Raw genomic sequence first — 16,118 nt, forward strand, 5'->3', positions numbered from 1 at the left:
TGGGGGAGGGAAGGGATAGTGGGAGAACACAAAGGAGGGGGTAACAATGCTTGACAAGAAATGTACTCATTACTTTACTCATGTAACTAACTATAACTCTTCTGTACAGCATCTTTACAATAAAATAAAAACTTAAAAAAATCACTTCTTCCCCACTTCTTCAATGATAAACTAAAGTAACTTTCACTTTCCTAAACCCTTGGTATAGTTCTGTAAGATACATCACCTATCAGCACATAGATTTCTTTTTGAGGTACCCACAATGTAACATTTTATATATGCATTCCTTAGTACTTATCAAGTCCTTACAATTCTATGTGAAAGTAGATGAACCAGGCAGATCAGAACCTTCTTCTGGGGGAGTTTATATTCTAAGGGAAGAGGGACCAAGTTTTTCATCATCAATAAATAAATTAGTAAAACAGGATCATTTCAAACTCAGATTGGACAGTGAAGAAGGAAGGTGCTAGTTGAGATGAAATCTTAATCAATCCCAGAAGAGAGTGAGGAGAAAGTTCTGGGCTGGGCAGAGTGTGGTGTGTCTGGAGAAAACTTGGAGAGCAGTGTGTCTAGAGGGCAGTGGGAAGAGAAGACGAGGGTGGGAGGAGATGGGGGGGAGAAGGGTCAACCTTAAAGGTCCTTGGAGGCCACATGCAATGGTGTGGATTTCAGTCTAAGATTTTAAACAGGGAGTAACATGATCTAATTTACAACAAAATGTAAAATGATCTCTCTGGCTGTTGTGAAGAAAAGGGATTACACAGGGTCAAGAGTGGAAGCAGGAAGATTAATTGGAAGACTTCTGTAGTAATCAAGAACATGAGATAGCGGTAGGTGGAGTCTGATGGCAGTAGGCACTTATGATCTGTATTGTACAAAACACAGCATCTTAAACATAGTAACGTGCACTCTGTGTCTACGTGCAGATATTCCTCAATAAATGTCTAATATTTCACCATAGCTTTACATTTAAACATTTCTGGATTTATTTTACCATTATAGCCTAATATACTTCTTTTGGTTTTAGGGACACCAAAGCAGGGTTTATAAAAGGGATCTTATATATAAAGAAACTATGTAGGTCCCATAATGGAAAGTTATTTAGCAATGAAAGCAAATATGGTGTACACTGTGGGATCATGTTAATTTTGGGAAGAAATAATCATTTGAAATGAATAGTACAAAGTGGAAGTCAAAATATATGATAGGCTAAAAATAGAATTTTCAAGTAGTAAGTTCTATGTTTTAAAAAAGAGTATAAACACCAGGCACTGGTGGCTCCTGCCTATAATCCTAGCTACTCAAGAGGCTGAGATCTGAGGATCATGATTCAAAGCCAGCCTGGGCAGGAAAGTCAGTGAGACCCTTATCTCCAATAAACTACTCAGAAAAAGCTAGAAGTGGCACTGGGGCTCAAGTGGTAGAGTGCTAACTTTGAGTACAAAGAGACTCAGGGACAATGCCTAGGCCCAAAGTTCTACCACAGGATGGGCAAAAAAGTATAAACTTGGTGTAGTGACATATGCATGCAATTGCAGCTACTTGGGAGGCTTAAGTATTCAAGCATAGGCCTATGTGTTTTAGTAAGACCTAGTCTCAACAGAAGGAAGGAAGGAAGGAAGGAAAGAAGGAAGGAAGGAAGGAAGGAAGGGAGGGAGGGAAGGGAGGGAAGGAAGGGAAGGAAGGGAAGGAAGGAAGGAAAGGAAGGGAAGGAAGGAAGGAAGGGAAGGAAGGGAGGGAGGGAAGGGAGGGAAGGGAGGGAAGGGAGGGAAGGGAGGGAAGGAAGGGAAGGAAGGGAAGGAAGGAAGGAAAGGAAGGGAAGGAAGGAAGGGAAGGAAGGGAAGGAGGGAAGGAGGGAAGGAAGGGAAGGAAGGGAGGGAGGGAGTCTGTCTTCAGTCAACATAGCTGAAATTATGTACCTAATCAGATCATTAATTTTAATTACAATTATAAAGACATTTCTAGTCCTAACTTTTTATTCTTTGCAAGTATGCAATCCTCATTTCATTTTCATTATATGATAAATCTCCTAGCAAGTAAACTAGCACTATCTTATTGGAAAGGAATGTTTATGAAATTCTAAGAAGCTTGCCTGTGACCTGCTTTGTTTCTACATTAGGAATCTGGGAAAAATCTGGACAATAGAATAGGGCCCTCCTCTTTCACATCTACCTTCCAGAACATTGAGGATCTTGCCCATGCAGATTTTTCCAGCATTTTGAATTAAATCTAATTCCCTTCAATACAAAAGAAAATCCAAGAGAAAAACAGTATCCTTTTTTTTTTTTTTGTCATTTTCCACCCCAAATGTTAAATGACCCTGAATTGTGTGAAAATTGGCCCCAGTCAGTGTGAAAACTGGCTGAAATCTATATGAAAGGCAGTCTGGGTTTGTCAAAGTAGTTCATGAACTTTGGCCAAACTTTCAAGGAACGTAGTCCAAGTCTTAGTTTGTACTGCAACATGAAACCAGGTGAATTTCAGACGGTGTCAGGTTTCACTCAGAAAATTTGGCCTAGCTTTATAATCAATCATCACTCTTTGTAACGATGAAAGCCAACACACCTTTGTGCAAACGAGGACTGTGTGCAGACTGATGACAGCTAGGCTGTGAACCAGCCCTGCACTTCCTCTGCCAAGGGAAGGGCGCGCAGAATGGAAAGCTTTCCCCCTCTTATCTGGAAAAGGCAAGCCGAGTGGTTTTGATACTGTGTGTAGAAAGACATGATATTCAACACACAGAGACAGGCCACGTGAACTATGACCACCAATAGAACAAGTGGCTCTGGTCTAATCATTTAGGAGGTATGAATGTGTTATTCCATTCACATTCATGAAAGTAGATAGCAGCACGTCTAACCTCTTTGACCATGAAGATGAGTGTTTAGCTCAGAGCTACTTATCAGCTATAGTAATTGCCATGAGGAAGTTACAATGTAGCCCGAAGGCAGATCATTATTCCTATAGGAAGAAGTGGCTGAGGAATAAAAAGAAAAATAAATCACAGCATCACATGCATCCAGTTGAAGAACCATAGAGACATAGTAACACAAAAGTGACTTTAAGCTTTTTATCAACTGTGTATTTTACTAAGGTTTCTCTGTATTATGCAGTATCACTGCATTCAATAGTGATCTAGACAGCTGTACATCTTATAGAAAGAGCTCTTTGGTTCCCAACCTCCTGAAAAATTTGAAATGTGCTTTTCGTGTGTGTGTGTGTGTGTGTGTGTGTGTGTGTGTGTGTGTGTGTGTGTGTGTGTGTGTGTGTGTGTGTGTGTGTGTGTGTGTGTGTGTGTGTGTGTGTGTGTGTGTGTGTGTGTGTGTGTGTGTGTGTGTGTGTGTGTGTGTGTGTGTGTCCTCTGAGTGATCGTGTGTGTGTGTGTGTGTGTGTGTGTGTGTGTGTATCTCTTCTCTTCCACCAAATCCTAGCTTTTGTGCACAGTGACATGAGAAAATTGAGAGGTATGTCTGAGCCACTACATCATTGGAACAGTATGTCTGAACATTCGGGTAATAAGGCACAGATGTGAAGCGGAGGACTTGGCACTACCAAGGTAACAACAAAGCATTCACCATTGGTCATAATGGTTGAAAGGGCCACATTTGAGACCCGTCAAAGAATGCCCTCTTTCCCACAGTGCTGAAATCCTGTTACACCTTTTACCTGTCTTAAAAAATCTAGGCTTACCTCCCCCACCCCCTCCCCAAGAAATTCAAGTATTATACAAACTTCTGCGAAATAATAAAAACATAAAAATGCATTAATTTTTTTTTATCTATCCAAAAACATACTTATGCAATAGCACGTAAAGTCTAAGTGCAGAAAAAGGCCAAATTCAAGAGCACGCCACACGGACTGGAAGTTGCAAAAACAATGCATGCAAATCTGAATGACCCCACGATCCTTTGGAATGGAGGCTGCTGCTGATTTGTAGAAGTGATTCTGGCCCTTGATCAGTAGGTCTAATCACTGTAACATGTTTTACTTATAGGCATAAAAGTCAGATGATACATGAGATACACACATTCATTATTAGTAAGGCCTTTCCATTGTCAAGTGGGAAGGCATCTCTGTTAGCCATTACCACATTCTGCAGCACAAAAGCAGTTTTCATGCTGGGGTACTTTCATTCATTAAGTTTGGAGCTGGAAACTCCATTTTTCTTAGGATAAGAAGATAAGAACTTACCCGAGGCCCCTGATCACCTTGTTCCCCCTGCAGAATGGGAAGATAGGAGGGTGGCTTTAGTCAAGACTCATTTGTGGTGCTTATTCAAAAGGCCAAAACATAAAACATGCCCGGGGTCAAACCGACATGGATGGTTCAACAATCTGGATCTTCTTACCTTATCCCCTTTTGGACCAGGGGGACCCTGGAAAAAGAAGAAAGAGGGGGAAAAAGTTAATGAAAATAACTGGAGATATATCAGATCTACTTTAAAGTTTTATATAAAGGACACAGAGATACAGCTGTTGTTGAAGTTTCCCAAAGCATTTTTGTTTGTAAACCATCATTATAATGTAGCTGGAATATGAAACTGATACACAGTTATATACTGATATACAAATATATCTTCAGTATATACTTAGGATAGGCTGAATAAATTTGCCCGAAGCAAATTTACTTATTTACTAAACAAGACGTAGAATACTACCTATGTCCTCAGTCACTGCTATTCTGACCTCTGGCAGTATAATTTTTCTTCCTATGTCCATTCCATGAATGAAGCCACAATACATATGTCTGTCCTCTTTTATTCAAAATGTGTGAAACTCATTCCTAATTTGGTGCACAGTAGCAGACTGCTCTTTCTTACTGCTTCATAAAATTCCACTATGTGACTACACCATAATTTATTTGTTCATGCCACTACTGATGAGCATTTATTTTTAGGAGTTTTTAAAAAAAGAGTATTGACAATTATAAAGAGTATTCCTATAAACATTTCAATGTTTATTTTTTCTTTTTAAAAATATGATCTTATTGTTCTTATTAAGGTATTTACAGAGGGGTTACCATTTTAAGTCAGATAACAAGTACATTTCTTTTTTGGACAATATAATCCCTCTTCCTTTGCTTTCCCTCAGTTTCCCCCCTCCCATCCTTGCCCTCAAGTTACATAGAAAACACAAGTCAAATCTCTCCTGGAATCACTTTACCTGGCAGAACAGCATTTTCCGCATAGTGTATACTAAGTAACATGATTGCATTTGTTCAGCCTTCCTCCCTTCTTTGCTGCATGCCCCCCTTTTGCTGGTATAAAAGAAAGAACAAAAGTATAAAAAAATACTACCATCACCCCCAAACCTTGTTTCCATCCCCTGGGGTTTGTTTCAATAAATAGTGTTTTAAGTGTTGAGAGAAGTTATACCTCTGGGGTCTTCCCCTAAGGGTGTCTTTCCTCCTTGAGTTTCACTGTTTGTGTGGGAATACCTAGTGTCCTGAATATCATGTCCAGTTATGTATTCCAGCTAGCTTTACCATGTTTTTCTTTTTGGGTGGAACACTATGTTCATTTCTGTAAGCTGTGTATGTAGGAATGGCACCATTAGGTAAGAAAGTATCTATATTTAGTTTCAATAGATATAGCTGAACTGTTTTACTAAAGGGTTTCTACCAATTATGCCCTTCTCTGCAATGGGAGAATCTGGTTTATCTTCCCAATACTTGTTAGTTTCTTTCTTTTCATTTTATATATTCTGGTGGGGGACTCTATTAAGTCTACTTGCTTTTAGTTTGTATTTCCATACTTATCAGTCAACACCTTTTTTTTTTATTTTGCATTTTCTGTCACAAACAGCCCACACTTTTTATATTTGTTTTGTTTCATCTGATTGTCCTATGCATTTTCTAGAGCACATTAGACATTATATGCCATGCATATGCAATGAGACGGGCAGAGATACAGGTAAGAAATTCTTTGCATCTTCTGGGTGAGTCTTTTCAATAGCTATACTGGGAGACAGGACAAGGCTGGGCAGGAAGAGACATCTAGGTTCTAGCAAATTTCCCCCATTCTCGTTTCCCCCATTCTGGTGACCACTAAGTCACAGAAGATAGCTGTGGAGCTATGAGCCACCTCCTGCAATGTGTTCTGCCCAGAGTCAGTGAGAGAAAAATGACCCCTAACTCCCATTCTCACTGGGGGCCATTCAAGTAACAGCTGTGAGGTGCTCGGGAACTTAACGTTAACAACCATAGTATGCCTTATATTTTCTAAAGTTTGCTATCACGTTTTCTATGTTTGTTAACTAATATTTTCAGCAAATCAAATGAGTAATGACTGCAGTCCAATTAAGGCTGAGGAATTAAGGTATTGTGACACATATGAATAATCACTAATGTGATTCCGGTAGGGTTTTAGTTTGGGAAGGGCAGAGGAAAAGCAAAGGCCTACCATCAGGAGTTAGGCAAGAAACGAGTTTGTAAGGAGATGGAGATAGTGGGTATTGTGTGGATGAACTGAAAAGGGACATGGGGACAAATACAGACAGAATACTCAAAGTTCATACACAATAAAGTGAGAAATGCAAAAGGAGTCTGAGGGGAGAGGACAGACAGGATGGGGAGAATGACGGAGGGATGACTGACCAAGAAGCACTGGACACCTGGGTCATGTTAAATTGTGACCCCCTTCTACAGCCTTTTTTTTTTTTTTGTGGGGATTCAACTCTGGGTCACTGTCCCTGAGCTCTTCAGCTTGAGGTGGGTGCTCTACCACTTTAAGTCACAGCACAACTTCAGTTTTCTGGTGGTTAATTGGAGCTGAGAGTCTCATGGACTTTCTTGCCCAGGCTGGCTTTGAACTGTGATCCTTAGATCCCAGCCTCCTGAGTAGCTGGGATTACAGGTGTGAGCCACTGGCACCCAGCTTGTACAGCCTTTTGAGGCTCAGATTTAAAGCTTGGGCAACATAATGGACATTCGTGGCTTAAGTTCATATTACTGAAGTCTGTTTTGACTTTTACATATACTCATTGATGCAAGAGTTCACATGAAAGACAAGGTGATCAACAAGCCAGATAGGGTAGTACTGAAGTCAAACGCCTTATTAAGATGACACAAAAAGTGACTCTGAGGGAAACCTAAGTACATGAAAGCCAGATGTCCCTGTGAAATCCTCCCCAACGCCTGGCCAGGCTTTACAGCTTAGCCTGGCTGTACAGGTGAGAGTTCAGCCCACCCCCAAGGCACTCTGCTGAGGCTACATGCAATGCAGAATTCAAAGCTCCCCTAAAATCACGTTCCACGGAGGAGGCAACAGAGATAATTCTTTTCCTCAAAGACCACTTCCCAGAAGCCACCAACATGTCAGCTAGCGCTCTTGCAATCCAGAGTGGCCTAAGCAGTGGATGCTTACACTTCATGAACACATGAAAAATTGCCATGGACAATGGAGCAACACAATACTGCTGCTTTAAAGGCAGACAGCATGGCGTCCTGACACCTGCCAGCTCTTCAGAAGCAAAGCTGAGGTCAACCTCCATTCACAGCTGTGGCGGCTGCTTGGGCCACTGGGGCCCCTCTGGGCCCTCACTTGTGTGTCTGGGATTAACTGCAGGTGTCTTCTCTGCTCACTGAAATCCCACTCTTCCTTCTGAATTGACCCTGTCCCCTAAAGACAGGGGTTCAGTTTCAAGCACTGCATAGATTACCTTGATAAACAGCGCATTTTGAAAGTTGGGAGTCATGTGAAAACATTACAAAGAAAAGTTAAAACACTACAAAGAAAGAGTAGTTATGGCTTTTTTTTCCCCCTCTACATTTACTAACCTTAAACATCAAAGTTAGGTCATGGTTTTCGTTTTTAGTTTTATGTCTTTAGACATAAAAAAAGTCATGAGCATAAATTGAAGGATAGGCATCAACCCAAACTAAAAGCCAATTATGTGGCTTAAACATGGATATTTATCTACGGTGATCTTGTATTTTCTAACTCTTCCAAATTTAACAATATTTCATGTGTCATTCAAACAACAGCATCAATGGCTGGTTGGTAATTATTTGAAGGTAAAGCTGGGGCTAAAAAGAGCATTTAGGTCAAAAGAAAGGAAATATGGTGAAATCAGAAGTCGTAAATAAGAAATGAGTCACAGCTTTGACTCCTCTCCTGGTCTAGTTTAGAATCCTGTAGACTGATATTTTATAAGGCCCACTTCAATAAATAAGAACATCAGAGACATGACCTTTGTAGTTTTCTAGCCCCTAATTGCATAAACACAAAAGAGGTGCGCATAAAAGTTTGTAGCTATTACTGTTTGAAGGGATGATTGGGACATTTTTTTAAGAGTGTGGTTAATGTGTTATAGATTTGCTGCTGAACTATTTATAAACGTCAGTGGCAAACTTCAGATTCACCCCGGTTCTAATGGTTTTAAATTTGAAAATTAGACTTACCACCTTCCTGTTCGTTCTGGGCCTGTACTGTTTTTTCAAAACCCTAACTTTATGTCTGCCTTCACAACGTCTGAAGTTTGCATCTTTCTTTCCTGATTGACTATTTCAACTAAATGAGAGAAAGAAAAGGCTAAGAGGAGCACAGTGAGAGATATTCAAGAAATAGTTGATCGTGTTTCAACCTATATAAAAGTAAATGATTTACCTAGATGAGGGAGTCACCAGAACGTGGCATCCCCCACGTGGCCTTTGATACGTGAGAGTTGACAATTTTGCTCACTTTGAACTGGAAAAACCTAGAAAAGGAATTATGTTTAACAAGAAACCATACAAACAAAGTGAAGCTTTAGTAAAAGTAGACAAAAGAAAACCCCAAGAAAACCCCAGAAACCCTTGCTGTCAGGGCTGCTGAAGAAATCATGGAGTTGATGTCAAGCCAAGAAAAAGAGTAGATACTACTTATAGATAACCTCTTCTGTTTCCTCCATGTTGCAGAATGAAGAGAACACAAAAGATTTACTTTTAAGTACGTGTATCTGACTATCAGTGGAAAAGGATCTGGGTCTGGAGGGCAGATGTATAAGGAGGATTTGGGGGTGGGATGAACGGTGCTGCAGGAAAGCTGGGATTGAAATGTGGTATTGCAAGGAGCTCTTTGCAGGTGGCCCAAAATAAGGGGCTCCAAGGAGGGTAAAGTAGTTCAAGCAGAAGCAAAGAACACGTGTAAGAGAGGACTCTAGGCAGTAAAAGAAGGATGAGGTTCAACAGCAGATGTAGAGATGGGGCTGGAGATAAGGAATAGAAAAAGCAGAAGGTTTTGGGAGGCTGGATATCTGCAATTTGGTGTTGGGGTTGGGGTTGGACTCTGTCATCCATTTAACGGGGCAGTGAGCAAGGTGCTTTGGAACTCTAAGAGCAGGGAATTGTTGCTGTCCAGGAGGGAGGCAATGAAGGTTTGAATTGTGGTTCAGCCATGAGAATATGGGGATTCAGGGCATAGATCTGAAGTAGAACTGACCTGTAAACTGGATGTGAGGGCTACTATCAGATCATCAACACACACCAAGAAGGCTTACTCATCGCAAAGTTTACAATGTGAATTTGCCCCAACCCATTAGCCTAAACTAATTCAACCCAGATAAATAGAGCAGTTCCAAAGCCAAACTGGAAATCATATGGATTTGAACCCTGGTTTTGGGGTTGTATTTAAAATACAAGGCATTGCCGGGCTCACCCCTGTAATACTAGCTACTCAAGAGCTTGAAATCTGAGGATGGTGGTTTGAAGGTGGCCTACAGGCAGGAAAGTCCATGAGATTCTTATAAATACCAAAAAGCTGGAAGCAAAGCTGTGGCTCAAGTAGAAGAGCCATAGCCTTGAGCACAAAAACTTAGACCTTGTGTTTAAGCCCCAGGACTGACACACACATACACATATACACACAAACACACATAGTGTTGGGAACTCCAGGTGGTTAAGTTGGAAATAGAAGAGAGAGGGAGTGAGAGGAAGAGAGGATGGGAGGGAAGGAAGGAGGGAGAGGAAAAGAAGTCTTTATAATCACCACCGAGAAGAAGAGCACACATGGTACCCAGTAGCCATACTACACCACCATTGTTCCAAAGTCCTGCTTCTGGTGTAAACTTCTGGACGAATACACCTTTATTACATTCCCCCCATCTCTGCTTTCAACTGCAAACTAGATACAGAATTCTTGTTTTTCATAGCCACAATTTACCCTGGTTGTTTAAGGAGGAAAAAGAGATAATGCCTTCTTCCACCTTGGTGGCTGTCTGGGAGCAGAGGATATCTTATTAGTGCCCCATGAGTATGAGTAGCTCCCCCTGAGGGGCTCAAGCAGTTATTACTCTATCAAACCTCACAGCATCACCTCTGGAAGGTGAATTAGTCCCCAATGAGCCTCAGTTTCTTCATCAATACTATGGGGAAAATATTGTCTATTGCTTGGCTAATACAATGTATTATACATGAAACAACTTATGAAGTTCCTGGCCTGCCAGCAGATTGAATTACTAAGTACACATTCTATGTTTCCTATTTCGTCATGGTAAACATGGTAAACATCAAATTTCTCTTTCAAATACTTTGACCTAATGCTGAAGAAGGTAAACATATGGGAAAGAGAAGTCTTGAAAAATGTGTAAATGACGGCTGGGAAGGTGGCTCAGTGGTAGAGTACCTGTCTTGCATGCATGATGCCCTGGGTTCGATCCCTCAGCACCACACAAGCAGATAAAACCAAGAAGTGGCGCTGTGGCTCAAGTGGTCGAGCGCTAGCCTTGAGCTGAAGAACTAAGGGACAGAGCCCAGGCCCAGAGTTCAGGCCCCACGATCAACAACAACAAAATGTCTAAGTGAGTGAACTGAGTGAAGGAATATTTGGAAAAGATGCAAATTCATCTGGATGGTTCAGGAGTAAGTACTAAGCCAAACCAAACTAAAACTTCACTGTTATTCTAACCATATTGTCCGACAGAACACAACAATCCTCATTGGTCAACCCTAGCATAGAGTGAGTGCTCAATTAATTTCCTGCCAGATTCATACATCCAGAAGGAAAAGAATGCAACAAAACCCTTGGTGTTCAAAGTAGTGCCATAAAAAGAATCATAAAAGAATCAGCTTCACTGTGGTTACCACGGGGTCGACTCTGCTAAGTCAAGGAAGGCAATTACTGTACCACTACACACACACCTATGGCTTTAGACTTTACACCTTGCGTTTTGCCTTGAAGATGAAAAGAGATCAAAGAGAGGAAGGGGGTAGACACAATGCAGAACTTAAAATATCAAAAGCAGACCTAGTTAGTAGAAAACTGATTCTTACAGATATAACTTTTGGGGCCCCTTTCTGACTATGAGCTCTTCTGTGATGTACATTTCAGCCCTGACCAAGTGTCTGTATGTCCCTGCCATTAGTCTAAAGTCATCAACAGCTTCCATACGGAAGCAATTAAGTGGGGGCTAGCAATGAAGGAAAATTTGGAGAGGAAAAAAAAAGAAGAAAACACTAGAAAAACTTTCAAAGTCAGACTGATATAGCTTAAGATTAAGGGTTTACAGAACAATAGGATTCATAAAGCAAAGGCTTCACTCTGGTTTTCTGTTCTAACACAATACAACTTACAACCAGGGCAATGGCTGATCCCACCAAACAAAACCAAAGTGTCCCCTCTTCCTAGTATGCCATTCTTTGTTCCTGGCCTCTGAGTGTTTTAAGAGATTGTCAAAGCTTCTTTTAACTTGGGAATTTTTTTTGTCTTTGCTTTTTTTTCAAAGGTCAAATAAAATGATCTTCATGGTGAAAGACTTGGAATTCTAAACATTCCTTTTGTAGAAAGAAAGTGTCAACTGTTCTCTAAGAGCCCCTGTGTTTACAGTTAATATTACAGAAGTAATATCGGTCGGTCTATAGTATTGTCTTCAGTGTGACTCAGATGTACTCACAATTACATCCATCCTTAAGCCCTGCACTTATTCCAACATCATTTGGTGCAGGTTGCATTCAGGACCAGAGTGGAAAGCCAGTTTGATTCTTTGCTTCACGTGTGCTGTTTTATAAAGCTATGTAGATACTGTAACATGCAGTTGACATTAAGATGTCCCTTCTACACTCAGAAGATATTCAGAGGAAATGAAACAAAGATAATACAAATAATACAAACAATAGTCAGGCAAGGTTAAGAGAGACAGTGAGTGAGCATGCATCTCAAGACTACATCCAATAGAAGCTGCATATCCTTCATGTTGAGAAGCTCCAGAGGTTTGCACAAGTCTCTACGACTGACACAATCCCCAGGTGTAAACTACATATTGCTACCACCTCCCTTGCTCTTGAAGAGTCAATGTAATCTACTACTAACCCCCTGCTCATTCCTCTCCAGCCTGGCCCTGTGCATCTTTCTCCCACTTGAATCTCCTTACTCATGACCTTGGATTTTTCTCCATGGTCTTCAAATACATTGCCTCACCCTCTCCTAAGACAAGTAGTCTTTTAGCCGCTTCTCTTCCTAGGGCATCTACCAACGTCTCCAAAGAACAGATGAGTCAGGAAGACAGGAACTGAGATTTGTAGAAAGAACTGGCTAAGTCTTCTCCGGAAAACAATGACCATGAACTGGAGTCCATGAGGATTGAGGGCTAGGAGGGAGGCACTGGCAAGAAAGAGCTGTGGAAGGGAAGCTGCTAAACTCATTCTCTAGTGTCGAGAAGGCCTACTTCAGCCTAACCTGCAGCCAAAGGAACTACTGCTTTGGGGACGAAGTCTGACAAAATCCATCAATGTCCCCAATGTCCAATTTTGTGCCTACAATTTCTTCTTTTTTTTTCTTTTCTTTTTTTCTTTTTTTTCTCCACTTCCTTCATCAGCTATTAAGTAAACCATCAAGGCTCTGACCACCACCTGCCTTATGTCCTACACTTTTTTTTTTTTTCCAAAATGCAATCCTTCACTTCTACTGCTAACCAGATTTCTGAGCCAGGGCTGATGTGTCCTAAGTTCAAGTTCAACCTGCTCAAGCCCCAATTCTCAATGTCTTGTCTGCCACACAACAAAGGTTCCAACTTAACTATTTTTTCTAAATGCACTGCTACTCTAAGAGCTTAAAACCCCAGTGCTATCTTTAATTAAGTACCATGTATTTATTTGTCTTTGGGGGGCCTAGCACTTGCTAGGTCGGTGCTCTACTGCTAGGCCACAACTTTAGCCCTTTTTGAAGCTGCTTAAGTTTTAGATAGAGTCTCACTTCCTGTCCAGGCATGTGCCCGGGTCTTGATCCACCTATATTACCCATCAGAGTTAGGAAAACAGGTGTGCCTGCCCACACCTAGATCTGAAAGGCTCACAAACTTTTACTCTGCTTAGGCTAGCTTTGAACTTCAATCCTCCCCAATCTCAGCCTCCCATGGTTAGGATTAGAAGCATAAGCCACTAGGACCCTAGAGACTTAAAGAGACACTTCTCAGAAGAAGAATGGACAACAGACATGAAGAAATGTTCAACATCTTTGGCTATAAAAAGAATGCAAATCAAAACAATACTGACAGAAGTAGTGCTGTGGCTCAAGTAGTAGAGTGCTAGCCTTGCACACAAAGAGGCTCAGGGACAGTGTCTAGATCCTAAGTTCAAGCCCCAGGACTGGCAAAAAAAAACAACAACTGAGATTCCACTTCACCCCAGTTAGAATGACAATTATCAAGAAAACTAGCAATAACAGATGCTAGTAGGGATGTGGCCAAAAGGGAACGCCACACTGTTGGTAGGAATGTAAACTTGTTCAGCCACTCTGGAAAGCAGTATGGAGGTTCCTCAAAAGACTAAACATAGTGCTTCTCTCTGACCCAACAATCCACTCCTGGACATTTAGCGAATGACCAAAAACCAGGCCACACTAAAGCCACCAGCACAATCATGTTCATGCAGTATTGTTTAGCAAAGCCAAGGTATGAAATGACTGAGGCAATTTAATAAACACTAAGCCCTATAGAATAGCTTTTCTACAATATCCCTTCAAGTCTATGCCCATCTTCCCATGTCTGCTCCTGGTACAAGCCTCAGTCTCTCCTGACCTTTTCCCAATACTCTATCCTACACAGTTTTATCAGATTAATTTTTCTAACTTGGTATTGAGTACAGTGGTGCATTCCAAGTCCATTATAATGTGCTGTTTGCTTTCCCTTTTGCCTTCTTTTGCCCAGTTTCCCATAAACCACCTCTCCTCATCCAGCCCTGAATACCAGCTATCCTCAGAATGATGTTGGTATCTCTACATATGCCATCTACTCAGAGGTCATCATGACACCATCATCAGATGATCTGCTAGGAGCCCTCACAGCACAGCTCCTTTAAACCTCTGACTTGGCAATGTTGGCTAAAGAACTAGAACTCTCAAGGATTTGTCTGCCCTGGCTGGCTTCGAATCTTGATCCTCAAACTTCAGTCTACTCAGTAGCTTAGAATTATGGGTGTGAGTTAATAGCGCTTGGCTTCAGCTGAAGAATCAAAATTGCAATTTTGAATAAAAACTGCAATTTTTATAGAGAATTGTGCATACCTTCAAATGTATATACAACTGCTTTGGGGGCATAAATGACCATATTTAAGCATGATGAAATGATGATCATTTTTCATGACTTTATCTTTGCTTTCTTTCCTCCTCCTCCTCCTATTTTTGGGACACTAGAGTTTTGAATTCAGGGCCTTGCACTGATTCACATCCTGAGCCCCTCCCCTTTTTTTTTCAGAAAGGCTCCTGTACTATGGTTCAGAGCCAATCAGGGACATTGATTATTCCTACCTATGTCTCTCACGGAGCAGAGATTACAGGTGTGCCCTACCATATCTAGCTTGTTTATTGAGATGGAAAGGGATCTCACTAACATTTCACCTAGGCCAGCTTTTGAACCATGATCCTCTTGAACTCTGCCTCCTGAGTTAGCTGAGATTACAGGCAAGTACCACTGTGCTCAGTTCTGCATTTCTATACTCTAGGATTAAATGATTTATCTGAAACATCTATACATGAATTACAAGATCAAGTCTCTACAGCTTAGTTTTAGTGTAAGTGCTTATGAGAGAAGAAAGGCATGTGGGCATCTGTCCAGGCCTGGAATGATGGACTTGTGTGCTGTTTCCTGTTGCATTCAGTTATGTGTGAAGTCAAACCAATGACCTTTATTTGACAGGGCAAAACTGAAGGTGGAAAGGCAGAGACATGCCCCGAAGTCATACAGCTCACAAGTAGTACAGAGGAGTTTGTGTCAGAGCCAGCCCTGAACTCCACACATCATTCTTTGCCATCTCCTTGTACACAGGTGCTAAAATCTGGTGTTTTCAGTAGATTCACTCATTTCACCATCAAGTATATGGCAAGAGGAAGGGTGGGAAAATACAGTCATGATATCCAATATATACAGATGGAAATGGAGCAAGACAACTTGAGGTGTGGGGAGGGGTTGGGATGGGGGGGGAGAAGATGGAAGAGGAAGACACTGATCAAGATGCATGGTACTGTCATGTTGGATTGAAACCCCCTTTTGTATAACTAAGGATACTTTCTCAAAGAATATTTGCACTAGAAATCAAATCAAAGTACTAAATACATGTGTTTGTTCAGCAAAAACCTGTGGTAGTAAGTACTGTTCAATAGTAAAGCATGTGACTAGCATGTGTTGGGGCCCTGAGCTCAGTCCTCAGCAATAACCCCCAAATGCACATTTTCTATATATCAACACTCGGACACAAGGATGAGTGGCCTGTGGAATAAGAGCTCCTGCAGATGCACAGCAGTGAAGGATTAACTTCTTCATTTGTGAAATCCCACACATTCTTCACCTTAACCCAGATGGAATCAAGAACAATACATTAACAAGGAAGAGAGCATAAAGCTGGTAACAGAAGTTCTTCTACCGATTTCAGTTGGAGAGAATTCTAAACGAAACTTCAACTCCGAGCTGATATTATATCCTTTAAATACACAAGTGACTGTGTAAAAATAAAGCAATGTGGATTCGAATAAAATAAACAAGCTGTTATACTATGTGCACTCTTAATAATATAAGCCACCTGGAGCACAATGGAGGCTTTCATATTCTCATACCAGTATTATTTAATAAAATGCCCAAAGTCTAAAACATTAATGAGTTGCACGATCATTTTCCTTATATATATTACCACCAAGTAATACAGATACTGGGGGA

The 16,118-nt window shown here is 41.0% G+C and overlaps 1 protein-coding gene across 1 annotated transcript in view; it reads right to left on the reverse strand.

Moving 5' to 3' along the window:
* The window catches only part of Col25a1 (collagen type XXV alpha 1 chain), a 415,569-nt gene that overhangs the window by 148,224 nt on the left and 251,227 nt on the right, over positions 1–16,118 (reverse strand). Inside the window, exons 6-7 of the mRNA XM_070022440.1 lie at positions 4,349–4,375; positions 4,192–4,218 (exon numbers count right to left, since the gene is read on the reverse strand). Of these exons, the coding sequence (XP_069878541.1) occupies positions 4,192–4,218; positions 4,349–4,375 (54 nt within the window). The remainder of the gene's footprint in view (positions 1–4,191; positions 4,219–4,348; positions 4,376–16,118) is intronic.

The sequence above is a fragment of the Dipodomys merriami genome, unplaced genomic scaffold (genome assembly GCF_024711535.1).
Source record: "Dipodomys merriami isolate MVZ:Mamm:240054 unplaced genomic scaffold, mDipMer1.0.p SCAF_15, whole genome shotgun sequence".
NCBI lineage: Eukaryota > Metazoa > Chordata > Mammalia > Rodentia > Heteromyidae > Dipodomys > Dipodomys merriami.